The sequence below is a fragment of the Bos javanicus genome, chromosome 6, assembly GCF_032452875.1.
Source record: "Bos javanicus breed banteng chromosome 6, ARS-OSU_banteng_1.0, whole genome shotgun sequence".
Taxonomy (NCBI): domain Eukaryota; kingdom Metazoa; phylum Chordata; class Mammalia; order Artiodactyla; family Bovidae; genus Bos; species Bos javanicus.
The window spans coordinates 45596176-45612907 of NC_083873.1; the positions used below are offsets into that span (position 1 = coordinate 45596176).

Sequence of the window (16732 nt, forward strand, 5' to 3'; positions counted from 1 at the left end):
CTCATCATGGGAGATCCACTTGCAAAGCTTGATTTTAGAAACAAAGGAGGTAGTTATAGTAACTGCGAAAGACAGGAGTTAAGCGTCACTGTACAAAACTAGCAGACATTGTACCTTGCACCAAAAACTCTTCCTATGCCTTTTTGAGAATCACACGGACCTGCCATTTGAATACTTGATTAAGGCTTATAAAGCCAGACACAGACTAAAAATCTGGGTTTTAATAAGAGGTGATTTGATAAGAAGCTATTCTAATTTCAATGATTAAAAAAAAAAAAACATAATTAGGGCTTTTTGAGCAATTTCATTTCTTTCAAAGATAAAAGCCCTAAGGCAGAAACATGTCATAATCTGCAAATGGCATTGCCATATGCTAATAGGACCCAGAAATACTATTTTAATGCACACATGAGGTTGTTTGGTATCACAGTTCTGGCTCACCGATATGGAGCAACTACTCTAATTGTTCCATTTCTGGACAAGGGCTATTTTAGTTGAAAAAAATACACTGTCCATCTGTGATTTGCCAAGTGAGGATAAAATAACAGTAGTCAACTTCAAGAGGAAATATTTTAGCCAAGCTTTGTGATCCACAAATCATTCAACAAATATTTGCTGTTTGAACACTTGCTTGATGTCACATATTGTGCTAGTGACCAGCAGTTTAAAGATGAGCTGAGAGCAATTGTGTTTTGTGAGTAAAACATGAATCAAGGTCAAAACCAGTACAGAGAATGCTCTCCATTTCCCCAAAAACCAATTCACAGTTTGGGTTAAAATGGCAGCAGCCCCAGATTCTTTGGGGATTCATCCCAACAAGGCCTTAGAATGTTAGAATATTCTGGGCTTTATAATCTGGCCTCCAAATCAGTGATAAGATATACAAACAGATGGTGCCACACAGCTCCCTCCTGACCCACCCAGCTGAGCAAGCTCATGAAGATAAGTTATTACAAGGAAGCTTAGCAAGAACATACGCTTAGTAAAGTGACTCAAGATCTTTCTACAGCCAGCAGCATGGGAAGAATTAAATCACTCTGCTGAATCCATCCGGTCTGAGGTGAACCACGAACCATTTTCAGCATCTTCAATTCAGCAGAAGGAAAAAAATATATATATCTGGGTTTTGCTGAAATCAATGGAGGAGATCAGAAGTTGTGAGATTTCAAGCAGCTCATCCAATCTTCCAAGGCAGAAAAAGCAAAGCAAAAGTTGCAATCTGGCAGGGCTGTGGCTGGCTGCATTTGACACCTTGCAAAGCCTCAGGCCCCAACACCTGACTCCCTTACTTAGGTCATTCCCAAGACTGGCATACCAATCATTCGGAGGCAAACTGGGGATTGCTAAGTGAGAGAATGATTTCCAAATGCATTGAAGTTTTTGGGTCCACAAATTCTGCCTAAGCTATGAAGAGCTCATCATTTCCTCAAAGCATATTACAGAGTAGGTCCTCCTAAGTGGCTCCACTAGCCTGCCCTAGACTTCCCAGATGGTTCAGCGGGTAAAAAAATCTGCCTGCAATGCAGAAGACACAGGAGATGCAGGTTCAATACCTGGGTCAGGTAGATCCCCTAGAGAAGGAAATGGCAACCCACTCCAGTATTTCTTGCCTGAAAAATCCCATGGACAGAGGATCCTGGTGGGTTACAGTCCTTGGGGTCACAAAGAGTCAGACATGTTTGAGTGACTAAGTGTGTGAGTCAGATCAGCCTGCTCTGGTCCTCAGATAAAAAGAACACTATGGCCGCACTGGCCCCCCATCACCAGCCCCTTCTTACACTGGGTAATCTATCCGCTGGCGTCGAGTGGCCTCCAGCTCTCGATTCTGAAATCTCAGGAACTTCTTCACAATGCCTGTGTTTTCTCCACTGGAGGCATAGAGAAATTCCAGGAGGGTAACCACATCTGTAAACAGCAAGACAGCTGCCTTTTAATTATTTCCAGAAAAACACGGCTTTCAACACCACATTCTTTCTGGAACCTACTGCCTAGCTCCAATCAAACATTTAAGTGAATCGTCTGAAAATATCAGCAAACGTTTATGGCACACTGAATATATGCCAGGCACCCAAGACACTGCACAGAGCTATCTCAATTCATGTCCATAGCAACCCTACAAAGGAGAGTCTTCATTAGTCCCACTCTACAGATGAAAAGCCTGAAGTATAGAGAGGTAAAATAACTTGCCTAAGGTAAAAGAGCTAATAAGTAGTAGAACGAAATTTCAAGTTTCCAGCTTAGATTCTATGTGCTTAACCACCTTACATCCTGCCCGTCTAATGCTATGAAAAGCATTTTGAATTTGTGTAATAATATTAACAGTATGGTCCATACTAAATAAATAATAAATAAATATGTATATGTATTGTTCAATGGGTCAAGTTGCACTTTAGATAAGAAAGGGAGTGGGCCCTGGAATTTCTTCAGCCCTAGGGCTTCTCCTGTGGCTCAGCTGGTAAAGAATTTGCCTGCAATGCGGGAGACCTGGGTTTGATCCCTGGGTTGGGAGGATCCCTTGGAGAAGGGAATGGCTGCCCACTCCAGTATTCTGGCCTGGAGAATTCCATGAGACATATAGTCCATGGGGTCGCAAAGAGTCCAACATGACTGAGCAACTTTCACTTTTTCACTTGGGGTCTAAGAAGTCTTCTGACTCACAAGGTGAAACAGAGAGCGTTGTAAAAGTTAAAGAAAAACCAGAGCTGCATTTCTGAATGCAAACCGATAATGATATCAGTTTGCAGCCTGGGGTTGTGAGAACTGCAAAAACTGCAATTTGAACTCTTACTTGCAGAGTGAACACACGGCCCAGGATCCTTTTCCCAACTAGGACTCCAGATTGCTGTCATTCAGGACTTCCCAGCACTGTTCAAGTCTGGATGTAGGTTTCGGCCCAATTTGGTGATGTATATGCTACTACTTCGGAGAAGGCAATGGCACCCCACTCCAGTACTCTTGCTTGGAAAACCCCATGGACGGAGCAGCCTGGTAGGCTGCAATCCATGGGGTCGCTAAGAGTCGGACACGACTGAGCAACTTCACTTTCACGCATTGGAGAAGGAAATGGCAGCCCACTCCAGTGTTCTTGCCTGGAGAATCCCAGGGACGGGGGAGCCTGGTGGGCTGCCGTCTATGGGGTCGCACAGAGTCGGACATGACTGAAGTGACTTAGCATAGCATATGCTACTACTTCTCTCTAATGCTTCTATTTCTTCTTTTTTAATGACTGCATATTGAAATTAAGTTAAATAATCTTCTATTAAATATTGGAATTGTTGTGTAATGAGTGGAATTGTGTATAATGAGTGGTTTCTTTTGTTAAGGCAAAACACCATACGCTTCAGAACCAGAGTCTTTGGTAACAACCTAGAGGGGTGGGATGGACAGAGAGGTGGGAAGGATGTTCAAGTGGGAGAGGACATGAGTAAATCTATGGATGAGTCATATTGATGTTTGGTAGAAAACAACACAATACTGTAAAGCAATTAAACTTCAATTAAAAATAATTAATTTTTTTAAAGAATTTAAAAGACACAAAAAACTAGAGAGTCTTCCACTTTATTTTGCACATGTGGGAGAGTTCTGTGGCTCTAGAAAAGAGGAGTACCTATAACAAATCTTACAGAGAAAACTGAGTTATTTCATCTGTATTTGAGGTCTAAAAAGTTAATATGGACTTTTTATTTCACATACTCCACCCCATTTCAAAGAAAAATTAATTCACTGAGTTCAACCTAGAAACAAAGATCATCTTTTCTCTTTCTTAAAATGCTCCTTGGTCTAAAGGTCTATATTTAAATGGTGGAAATAATCTGCTTTCCTGGTCTTCTTAGAGAGGGAAGAGTTGACTTTTGGGCAAGTTACCAAATGACAATATTGGCGAAAATTATAGGAGCCTGAGCCTGGGATAGAGGACACCCCAGCTCTCATTCCTCATTGGGGAAAAATGCTTCACTATATAAAGAGGTACCTCTAGTTCATTATAACTTGGAAATCATAAGAGCGATGTTTTCATAGTCTCAGAGATACATTTAGAAACCCCAAAGGGTGGAGTTATTAATTCCAACAGAAATACTTCAAACTTTTTTCTTTGCAATTTGAGCTCGATGTGGGCACGTTGGACTTGCTGGTCAGTTATGGGAGCCAGGAAAGAGGATTAGGAATGGAAATACTGCAAGGGTGTCTTCAGAATCCACAGAAAAAAACTGACCGAGAGGTTGATGTCAGCCCAACCTTGGCTAGCTTCCACCATGGTGAGCAAAACATAGGAGACCAGATGGCCATGTTAGCCCCCTGGGAAGCCTTCTGCTGGTGATTGCTGTTGAGTTATCTAGTATATAGTAGAAAAATTTATCAGAATGAGCAAGATTTGATTCTGCCCCACCTGACTACAGTAAAAGGAGGTTTCATAAAGGAGGTTTCCAAAGTGAAAGGAGTCAAAAGTGAATGTTGATGAGCCTTTCCTTTATCCTGGGATCAAAGTAAAGCTAGTTGAATAAGAGAACTTGCAGCAAAAGACTGTGGAGGGAAAATCTAAGACCCAAAGATCTAAAATAATTTTACAATAACACATATCTTTTGTGTCCAACAAAACCAAAGTGATGATGGTTTTCTTGTAAAATCTGTAGCTTTAATGATAGTTCTATGATTTGGAGTTCTATTACAGTTTCCCTCAGTACAATATTGTCTTCCCATTTCATTAGAAATAATGAATAAAAACGAAAAATTTTGGAGTAGGGAAAGACTTGAGAATTCATCTACATAAAATGCATCAACATAAAATATTAGCCCAGGATAAACAACATCCTCCAAGAACTGATTGGCTGCTTGGACTGCTATAATTGATTTGTGATGACTATCATAGGCATTAAATGGTAAATAGCAGTAACAATGCCATTGCCCATTGAAGGATTTACAGGTAGGTAAACTCCAGTTCAAAACATGGGCTCAAAGAGGTTAAATGAATTGCTAACATAGAATGTAAGCTCCAACACAGCAAGGACTTTACTTCATTCTTTAATCCATCCTCAGAGCCAGAACAGTGGCCAAAACATGATAGAGGCTCAAAAAACATTTAGGGAGTGAATGGATAAATGAACAAATGAACACAGCTGTGGCCAAATCAGGATCTGGATCTATGTCTCTTTCACCCAACATGTTCCATAATTCTACAATGTTCCCCATACCCCCCAAGCCAAAAATTAAATGTCTCTTTTTTCAGATCCTTCCCCCAAATCCATTTCTTTGGCTAACCTTGAATGAGGAAGTTACATGGGGAAGAGGCATTATTGTGACATAAACACAAAATGCCATAGAATCAGTTCAGGTTTGGAACCCGCTCCCTTGGCCACTTTTATTGCTTTGTTTCCTCAAATTTTAGAGCAAGAAGAAGCATTAGATTTAACATGGTGCAAACTCCTTCATTTGGAGACAAGAGAAGTGTTCGTGTCTTGTTAAAGGTCGTATAATAAGAGACCCAAATATGACTCAAACCTGGTCTCCCACTGCAAACCAATGTGCTTGTTATTAAACCACATCACATCTCACAAGTCCTTCCAGAGAGAACTAGGGCTGATGTTCAGCTGGCATGCCCATGTGCGGCTCTACTGGTTGTTAAAATACTGAAATATGTCCATATTGTTTAGATGATGTACCCCAACACACACACAATACCCACTCTGGCTTCTCCTTCAGAGTAGAATCTGGCTCAGTAACAATATTCAGCACATTCTGTTTCAGCACCAGGGCCAGTGCCTGGAGGAGCCTGCCTGGGCCCCCCACCTCATACTATTTGTTAAATGTTTTGAATATCACCCTGAGTGATATTTAAAATATATATATATCACCCTGAGTGACATTAAAAAAAAAAAAAAAAAGATGAGGACAATAAAGGACAGAAATGGTATGGACCTAACAGAAGCAGAAGATATTAAGAAGAGGTGGCAAGAATACACAGAAGAACTATACAAAAAAGATATCTTCATGATCCAGATAACCACAATGGTGTGGTCACTCACCTAGAGCCAGACATCCTGGAATGTGAAGTCAAGTGGGCCTTAGGAAGCATCACTATGAACAAAGCTAGTGGAGGTGATGGAATCCCAGTGGAGCTATTTCAAATCCTAAAAGATGGTGCTGTGAAAGTGCTGCACTCAATACACCATCACATTTGGAAAACTCAGCAGTGGCCACAGGACTGGAAAAGGTCAGTTTTCATTCCAATCCCAAAGAAAGGCAATGCCAAAGAGTGTTCAAAGTACTGTACAATTGCACTCATCTCACACACTGGCAGAGTAATGCTCAAAATTCTCCAAGCCAGGCTTCAAAAGTATGTGAACCATGAAATTCCAGATGTTCAGGCTAGATTTAGAAAAGCCAGAGGAAGCAGAGATCAAATTGCCAACATCCACTGGATCATCGAAAAAGCAAGAGGATTCCAGAAAAACATCTACTGCTTTGTTGATTACGCCAAAGCCGTTGACTGTGTGGATCACAACAAACTGGAAAACTCTTCAAGAGATGGGAATACCAGATCACCTTACCTGCCTCTTGAGATATCTGTATGCAGGTCAAGAAGCAACAGTGAGAGACTTTATTTTCTTGCCTTCAGTCTTTCCCAGCATCAGGGTCTTTTCCAATGAGTCAGTTCTTTGCATCAGGTGGCCAAAATATTGGAGCTTCGTCTTCAGCATCAGTCCTTCCAATGACTATTCAGGACTGATTTCCTTTAGGATGGACTAGTTTGATCTCCTTGCTATCCAAAGGACTTTCAAGAATCTTCTCCAACACCAGTTCAAAAGCTTCAGTTCTTCAGCACTCAGCTTTTTTACAGTCCAACTCTCACATCCATACATGATTACTGGATAAACCATAGCTTTGATTAGATGGACCTTTGTTGGCAAAGTAATGTCTCTGCTTCTTAAAATGCTGTCTAGGTTGGTCATAGCTTTCCTTCCAAGAAGCAAGTGTCTTTTAATTTCATGGCTGCAGTCACCATCTGCAGTGATTTTGGAGCCCAAGAAAATAAAGTCTCTCATTGAGAGAGTCAGACACCACTGAGTGACTTTCACTTTCACTTTTCTTTAGAGATAGTCTTGAAGCAAAGAATTCATTGTTTTGTTGTTTAGTCACTCAGTTCGTGTCTGACTCTTTGCGACCCCATGGACTATAGCCCACCAGGTCCATCTATCCCGGGGATTTTCCAGGCAATAATACTGGAGTGGGTTGCCATTTCCTTCTCCAGGGGATGTTCCTGAGGCTAAAAGTCTGTAAGGGGAACTTGGAGGAAAATAAGCTACGATTTTCCGACACAGAGAAGTAAAGTTAGAATGATGATAACTCAATCTTCTTTCCAAAGGCAGGACACTAAACAGGCAGTGGTGATTGGGAGTTTAATTGTCCTTAAAGCCAAAGCCTGGGAACAAAAAATTCTACTTTCTAGCAAGTATGATTTAGGTTGGAATTTCTCGCTGCAAAGGGCACTAGGCAAAGAAGTGAGTGACTAAGAAAGTCTGTAAGATGTTCAACACTAGGAGTCTTAAGAATAAATAAATTCCACTCCCAGGAATTTATCCTCCAAACATATTTATTTGTGTGCACAAAGATACACATGCAAAGGTGCTTACAGAAACCTTGTTGCTAACAGTAAAAGACAAAAGACGACCTGCATGACCATCAACAGAGGACAGGGCAAATAAATTATGGACTGTCGCGCAATGCAATGCTAGGAAGCTATTGCAAAGAATGTGGTCATGTTTCCTGTACTGACATAGAAAAAATTTCTGCCATATTGTTAATGAGCGCAAAGCAGAATCTTTAGTATCTTCCCAGGTGTGTAAGAAGAGAAGGATCTATCAGCCTAATGATTATATGGGCAGAGAGCATCCCTGGAAGGAAACACAGAATCTAGTGTTATTGAGCTTGGCTCTAAGAAATAGGACCAAAAGACTGGGGCAGGTAGGAATTTACTCTTCCCCCAAAACTTTTTAACACTCTCTGAATTTTTTAACCAGGTACATGTATTACTTTGCTGGCTACAAGAGAAAAGAACATCTCTGGACATTTCCATGCAGGCAGGGAGAAGGAGACTGCCACATGCAAAGGCCTGCCCCGCCCTGGGCGCCCCGGCGGTTCAATCCACTTCAAAGAGGCAAAGTCCAGTGGCTGAGGAAAACAGGGTGATTCATGTCAGTCAAAATTCAACTTAGACAAAAGTGTATTCCTTCTAATTTAGAACCTGGGTTGGAATTGTTTTAGCATATGTCAGAGAAGCAGCTTAGCAAAGTTGAAAGAAGCAAGAACTTGGACTCCATTAAACAAGTTCCCAGAGCCTCAATTTTCTCCTCTGTAAAAAGAGAATGAAAATACTGTCCTCCCCCGGGGCTCTTATGAGGGTTAAATGAGACACTGCGCATGGAAAAAGTGACTTGAAAATCATAAAGGCCAATGCAGACGCTAGGCATTCATTAATGGTATTGCTGAAAAATCCAAGTCTACAGTGATTACCTGGGGGAAAGAAAGCAGTCTCTTTTGTCTCTAAGAGTGTCACATTTGTAGTTCTTATAATTACAAAAAGCATCATCATATCATTAACTTGAATTGTTCCACTGAATAAACTGATATTTTCACAGAGACACGTAAAGTCTGTCTCCAAAATTTGAGTTAGTCTTCTATGATTTTGTTGTAAACGAGTTTTGTTATAAGGAAATCTTACTTACAATCCATTGGGTCTGAAAATGAGAATGAATTTTTAGTGAAAGGACAAGAGAGTGGAGAAGAAGGAGACTGCCAGTTTCTGACCTAAGAGGGAAAATCAGAAAAATCTTCGTCTAGGTGGAAGTACCAGTGCAGCAGACATAAGAGATCCCTGGAGGAGGGCACGACGGCCCACCCCAGTATTCTTGCCTGGAGATCCCATGGACAGAGGAGTCTGGTCGGCTACAGTTCACGGGGTCACAGAGTTGGACTGAGCACGCAGCAGGTGGAAGTAGAACAAAATGCTTGCTACATCTGAGCATGGCATCTAAGGAACTCCAAAGTGTCGCCCCAACTTGCCTTTCCAATCTTCTTTCCGGAACTGCCCATCTCACACTTCAGACTTTACCTGAACAAAAGCTCAAGTGTGACTACTCCACACTTCCACCTGTGGCAGACACTGGTAATCAATCCACATGGCGTCTCTCTCACTAAGCACAGACTCGGCCTCAGAATCTTCCTCAGCACTGTGCTCTAGGTAGCCACCCCCATTGCTCTGAGCTGGCAAGCAAGATGAAACCCATTTGCCATCCCTCATTCCAAGGGTTGCAGGCTCATCCCCATTCCCGCGTCAGACTGCATTCCCTTCTCTCTTTTTCCTTCCGCCTGGATGTGCGTGCGTGCATGCTACGTTGTTTCATTCATGTCCAGCTCTTTGTGACCCCATGGACTGTAGCCCACCAGACTCCTCTGTCCATGGGATTCTCCAGGCAAGACTACTGGAGTGGGTTGCCATGCCCTCCTCCAGGGGATCTTCTCGACTCAAGGACTGAACCTGTGTCTCTCATGTCTCCTGCGCTGGAAGGTGGGTTTTCCTTTATTCTTTTTCTGACTATGGAAACTCTACTCTTTCTTAAAATTTCTGTTCAAATGTCATTTCCTCTGTGAAGAACCCTTGCAAAGGACCTAAGATGCAGATTGCTCAGTAACTTTTTTCTATGAATAAGTGACTTAAATAAATAAATAGCTTCACAACATCCCCTGGCAATATAGCTTAGTAGTTAAGTGTGGTGTTTGGGAACCAAACTACTTGAGTTCAAGTCCTAGTTCCATCATTAGCTGAGTAACTTTAGACTAATTACTCTAGTTCTCTGAGTCAGTTTCCTCCTCTATAAATTATGACAGTCGTGCACTGGTATTAAATTAGATACTTGCACAAGCACTTAGCACAGTTCCTGGCACACAGTGAGTGCTCAGTAAGGGAAAGTGACTGTTACTATTGGGAGCTGTGTTTACTTCTGGATAACCACGTTAAAGAGAAGGACCATGTCTGCGTCTTTGAATCTCCAGACTTAGTAAAGAAACTGGTGCAGGATGGGTCTTTATGGAATTGAACATGATACACATAAGGGGTGGTGAGTACCAAGAGAGAACTAGAGGAAGCTGGAGGGCAGAAAGTTAGTTTCTGATTTGAGAATCAAAAAAGGAAAGAAAAGAAGAAACCTTTGTGGAGAAGGAGTAGAAAATTTGAGCAGACTACTGAAATATGACTATGATTTTGCTAGGAAAACATGAAAGATGGCCATGGGGCTGGGAGAATGTTGAGGGTAGGGGCAGGGTGGCAGCTTCCAGTAAAAAGAGATTCATTAGCCAAGTCATACAGATGAGTGATCACAGACTGGAGCTAGAGGGCAGGTGCAGGGTGAAGGTGTGCTCATGTGTAGTTGCAAAGGAGAATCACTGCAGCCGTAACCAGTGCAGCAAAACGGTCTCCACCCAGGAAGCCTCAGTGTGTACAGGCCCTACGGAAGGCACACAGCTGACCCCACCCTACACGCTCCCTACCATAGCCATGTAAGAAAGCTGTCACAGTGTGATGGTCACATATAAGCTAAGAGAGAAAGGGTCCTTGCCTCTTGGCTAAGAGCCCTCATCCCTCAGTCAACAAGCAGTTGTCATGTGCCTGCTGTGTACAGGGTGCCACACTGGGCACCAGAACCAGACAACCCAGGCCTTGTGGAGCCTGTGTGCTAGTACAGAGACACTCCACAGGCAAATAAACCATTCAGTATATTCAATTACAAGGCCTGGGGGTGCTAAGGTTATGAAGGAAATAAAAGGTGGATACTGGTGTGGCGGGAACAATTGGGTAGGGCTGCCATCTTAGATAAGGTGGTCTAGGATGCTGTCCCCAGTAAGATGACATTCGTGCAGAGGTTGCAAGGAGGTAAGAGAGCAAGTCACACAGTGATCTAGGGGAGGAGCATGTTAGGGAGAGGGGACAGTGATGCAAATGTCTCAAAGTGGGAATGAACTTGGTACATCAAGGGAGAAGCAAGCAGGCCTGCATGGCTGGAACAGGTGGGCAAGGGGGGGTGTGGCAGGAGATGAGGCCGATAAGGGGACAGGGACAGATTCCACAAGCCATGCTCAGGGACGTGGGCGATCCTTCCCTACTCCATCAGGGAGGAGCTGGCTACAGGGGCCACTGCATAGGGGGACAAGGGCCAGCAGGGAGGCCATTTGCAGACTGCGGCCAGAATCCAGACAGGGACAATGGTGGCTTAGACCAGGATGACAGCAGACACGTGGTGAACAGCGACTGAATATGAGGTCGGGGCTGAAGATGGAGGCCGCAGGGCCAGCTGACCTCTCACAACAGAACGCGCAGTCCAGGTGCGCCCCTGGATCCACCAGCCCCAGCGGTTGATTTCTTTCTCTGGGTGAGCTCATGCGTGAGTCAGGCACACGTGTGACAGGGCAGCGGATAAAGCCCGGTGTCCTCCCCCGGAGGGAACAGACAATCAGCGGGCCCCAGGCAGGGTGGATCTCTTGGCCAAAGGCAGGAACAGGTGCACTGGCAGGGCACGTGGCTGAGCCTTGGCACAAACGTGTCCTGAAAGGCTGCCAGCTTCTGATCCGGGGTAGGTTGACCCAGCAGGGCGGGACGGAAGCCGGCTGCACCTCCACCCAAAATCAGCCCACCGGCCGGCCTGGCACAATCCCAGCATGGGAGATGAGCTGCAAAGAGTGTCAGGGCGCACAGATCTGGCTCTGGAAGCCTAACTGAAGGCTCTAGGTGGGGGCGCTCCAACCACACAGACAGAACACGTATGCACCGAGACTGGGCTCTCTCTTCATAAAGAGAAAAGAAAATGCAAGCAAGTCACAGGGGGTACTTAGTTCAGACACAGAGCTCTTGCAGGACAGCAGGCACTTGACACAGAAAATGTCCCCCCCCCACTCCACACCAGGGCTGGCGGCAGACTGCGATGGGGCCAGGCATGAAAGCACCCCCGTGGCGCACTAATGCCACCTTGTTGTTCGGACTTGACTCTTGTTCTTCAAGAGCAGAATAAAGAAGCCCCCGCTGGGAACCAGCCAGAGGCCTGGCCCTCTTCCATTGCGCCGCCGATATCAAGAACAAAGGTCGTTGGCACTGTCCATGGGGCTTGCGGCAGACTCTCTTTTGATTTCCTTTTTAAGACAGGGAGGGGAAGTGCTCCCCTTTCCTGGTGAACAAACCTCAGCCCGGCAAATAGCTGGTTTCGCGGGTGGATGGAGCCCCCCCTCCCATTGTCAGTGACTTTGACTCTTAGAAAAGGTTTTCTTCTGCATTATGCCTTTATTAGACAGGTTCTCGCCCCAAAAGTAATGGTCTGAAGGAGGTGCGGAAAAACAAAACCCACTGCGCTGTTCCTGAACCCAGTGACTACTGAGAAGGAACAACAAAAGAAAGAAAAGCTGTTTCGCATTTTAAGGGTATGTTCGGGCACCCTAAGAACTCAGCCAGTTCATAAATGACTTGATTTGAAAACTTCCAGCTTGCGATTCAGTCATTCTTCAATGAGAAATATGTGATTTGCCAAACATGAAATGGAATCATTAAGCCCTGACAAAATCAATCGGAGGCAAAGCAAAACTGTGGCTGCTTGTGCCCCGTGTTGCCTTCTCCTTAACAAATTAGGAATCCCCGCGGAAGGCATTCCAGACAGATGCTAGCATGGGGCCCTGCCTGGAAGAGGGATACACGCTGATCATCAAAACGCATGCAGCTTGACTATTTCGGAGGCTTAACTGCCCATCCCACCCTACCCCCAAAGTGCACAGTCACACACACACACACACAGAAAGAGAGAAAGGGGATTCTTCTAGATTTTTCTACATTTAAAGCACTGCTCAGACATAAGCCAGACACAGAAGAGGACTATAAAATAAAATGTGGGATGAAATTGTCTAGAACTATGCACACACAAAACTGCTTGTAAAAACAGGTGTACTCTGAAGAAGGTCTGCAGTCTAGTTAGGAGTATTAGATCAGTGTCAATTTCCGGGTTTTGATATTGTACTTTAGTTATGGAAGATGTCAGTTAGGGGAAGTGGGGGGAAATAAACAAGGACTTGATCCCATTTTTGCAACTTCCTGCAAATCTCTATTTATTTCAAAATAAACAATGCCAAATGTGTTGATTCTACAGCAAGTGGCCTCTGACCAACTATATACCACGTGGTTATTCTGGTCCATTCTGTTTTCATTATATGCCGGGTTGTTTGGGAGTGACCCCAGGAAATATTCACTGCCATTGGATTTCCCCCATCCTCCAAGTCTGCCTGGGGGTCCAGCCACTTCAACTCAAAGTCCCACCAGCTCTATCCTTGCTCCAGGGATTCTCAAGCTTTAAGGTGCATCAGAGTCATGGAAATGTATTTAAAATGTGAATTCCAGGGCCGGACACCCCACAGATCCTGTCTAAGCAGGAAATGGGAATCTGCATTTGCAACAAGAGTCCTGGGTGATTCTGATACAGGTGATCCTAGGGTCCCACTTTAGCAAACATGACCAGGCTCCAGGTGAGTGCCTGGGAGCATGCCTGGATAGGCTCCCCGTTGTAGGATGGGGAGAGAGCTGGCAGGCACTCCACATCCACATAGCAAGGTGCCCCCTGCAACAATGGAGAGAACTATAGCCCTCTTCTTCCAAATGCACGTAGCCAGTGATCTCCAACCCCAGTGCTTAAAGAAGGCTGAAAAAAAGCATAGGAGCCTCCTCTATTGATCCCTCAGTGGCTGTGACCCTGTGACATTTGGGTTAAAATATAGAGTTTGCATTCTATCATCATTATGCCTACTACTTTTTACTGAGTGTTGATTATGTGTTAAGCACATCTCATTTAATTCTCACCACACTACTCTGAGGGAATTGTTACTTATTATCCCATTTTATGGATAAGAAAACTAGGTTCTGAAAGTTCCAAAGTTACACTGGCAGAAAGTGGCAGAGACAGGAGTTGAACTCAGGTACTTGGCTGACAAGCTAATGCTGCACCAAAACCAACACGTGAGGGCTTTTTGAGGGACATGAGGAGGAAGATTTTCCAGATCCTTATTTCAGTGGCACTAATGTTCCTCTTCAACGTAAAGCATATTCAAGCCTCTCAAAGCACCCTTTCATGACCCTCTGTCCCTCTCTCACCTCCATCTTCAATCCTGCTCTCTCCTACTCTTTCTCTTCTCACACCTTTTCATTTTCTCCCTTTTCTCCCCAAAGTCCAAAATTACAGACTGTTTGCCTTGTGTCCCCCATTTCTAAGATAAGAATTTTCTCATACACTCCTCCTCCTCCCATCCAGGCTGTCTGAAGAAATGAGCATTAGGTTTCTAGCAAGGCAAATGACCTACCATTCTCAAGAGGACACTGGGGAATCTTGTTTGCTCGAAGGTTCCAAATATAATCCATGTTCCACTCAAGGCACACTTGATGATCTTTGAAAGGGCGTTCAAAAGGCGGGACAGTCTTCAACAGCGTGTAATTCTTTGCTACAGCGTGTAGCAAATTTTCCTCCCATTTAACATTCAAGTCCCCACTGCTATATTGGTGAGTGATCCAGGCGCGTAGTATCACCACAGATACTGAAATGGAGTGTCTGATGAAATAATCATCTCTGTAAACCATGATGCTCGGGAATTTCACATGTACGATTTGTGTTCTGCTGGTGTGAAGATGTTTCTCATTCTTCCACCTTTTTTTGTACACGGGAATGCTACTTCTGAACTCAGATGAAACAACTGCTTCCAAATTGACAACACAAGGCTGAGAGCATAAATACTCTACGGAGACTTCAGACACATTGCGAACATTCCCTTCGAAGATGGTGAAATAAATAAAGTCTTTGTAAGCCACACTTTGCTCCGCTCTGGGTATCACCGACGTTGTCAGCGAAGTCTGCCTGCCCAAAGATGGTACAAAGTTCTGAGAAGAAAAAAAAAAGAAGTAAATTTAAAAATGATCATATTCTTGTTAATTTTAATTTTAATTGCTTTACAGATCTTCTCAGGTGGCGCTACTGGTAAAGAACCTGCAAGTCAATGAAAGAGACATGAGACACAGGTCCCATCCCTGGGTCGGGAAGATCCCCTGGAGGAGGGCATGGCAACCCACTCCAATATTCTTGCCTGGAGAATCCCATGGACAGAGGAGACTAGTGTGCTATAGTCTATAAGGTCTCGAAGAGTTGGACTCTACTGAATCGACTTGGCACTCATGCACATTTGCTTTACAATGCTGTGTTCATTTCTACTGTACAGCAAAGTGAATTGGCTATACATATACATATATCCCCTCTTTTTTGCATTCACTTCCCATTTAAGTCACCACAGAGGGCTGAGTAGAGTTCCCTGTTCTAGACACTATGTTCTCATCAGTTATCTACTTTATGCATAGTATCAGTAGTGCACATATGTCAGTCCCAACCTCCCAATTCATCCCACCACCCATATTAACAGATACATGAATCATTATATTCCTGGAAGAAAAAAAAATATCCATTTACATCAGGCAATGAAAGTGGAAGATAAAGGATGTCGAAAGCACTACCAAACAATTGGAGAAAAACCAACATACACACAAGTGAAGATTAGGCCATATTAAACTCTCTCCCCAGACTGAGTAGCATCTGCTGATCAAAATGGGACTTTCAAAGCTACATGGCAATCATTCCAGAGTTGGTTTCCAAATGGAGGAGCTAGTTCAGGGCAAATCCTGAACAGTAGCAGTGAACATGCCTTAGAGTGGAAAAGAGGCAGTCCAGCTGCAGACATTTTCAAACTATTGTCCTGACTTCAAATGGTAGTCAAAAGCAGCCAAATGAGACGATGGGAGAAGAGTTCAAAGTGGCGCCCGAGAGAACACATATCAGGGATGCCAGCCTGGCCCCTTTTTCTCCGTAAGTTCTGAGCCAGGACAAGCCTACATTACAAATAAGCCAGCAGGAAGTTTCTATTGCTCCAAATCACACATAGGCAGGCTCGGACCACAGACTGTGTTGTCTGATTTTTTTTCACCATGGATGGCGCCATATGTGCCAAGAAAGATTTTTAGCTGTGGGTTTATCTACATGTTTCAATGATGAGGCCCTCTCAGTGTAGATGTTCCTTCCAGAAAAAAATCTGGAAAGTTTTGTCATGAAATCAAGGCAATGGTTTTTGACTAGGAGGCACGGATGGATGGCTGATAAGAGCTCTTCTCTAAATGAGACTTTGTGATTTAGACATCCAAAACACAGTCAGCTCAGTTTAGTTCAGTCACTCAGTCATGGCCAACTGTTTGCGATTCCATGAACTGCAGCACACCAGGCTTCCCTGTCCATCACCAACTCCTGCAGCTTACTCAAACTCATGTCCATCGAGTCTGTGATGCCATCCAATATCTCATCCTCTACATTCCGCTTCTCCTTCTGCCTTCAGTCTTTCCCAGTATCAGGGTCTTTTCCAATGAGTCAGTTCTTCGAATCAGACGGCCAAACTATTGGAGCTTCACCTTCAGCATCAGTCCAGGGAATATCCAGGACTGATTTCCTTTAGGATAGACTGGTTGGATCTCCTTGCAGTCCAAGGGATTCTCAAGAGTCTGCTCCAACACCAGTTCAAAAGCATTAATTCTTCAGCGCTCAGCTTTCTTTATAGTCCAACTCTCACATCCATACACGACTACTGGATAAACCACAGCTTTGACTAGATGGATCTTTGTTGGCAAAGTAAT

General features: G+C 43.9%; 1 protein-coding gene across 1 annotated transcript in view; it reads right to left on the reverse strand.

Annotated features, from left to right (window-relative positions):
• SEL1L3 (SEL1L family member 3) overlaps positions 1-16732 on the reverse strand; it is a 108192-nt gene that overhangs the window by 76288 nt on the left and 15172 nt on the right. The window contains exons 2-3 of the mRNA XM_061419837.1: positions 14374-14944; positions 1779-1905 (exon numbers count right to left, since the gene is read on the reverse strand). Coding sequence (XP_061275821.1) covers positions 1779-1905; positions 14374-14944 — 698 coding nt within the window. The remainder of the gene's footprint in view (positions 1-1778; positions 1906-14373; positions 14945-16732) is intronic.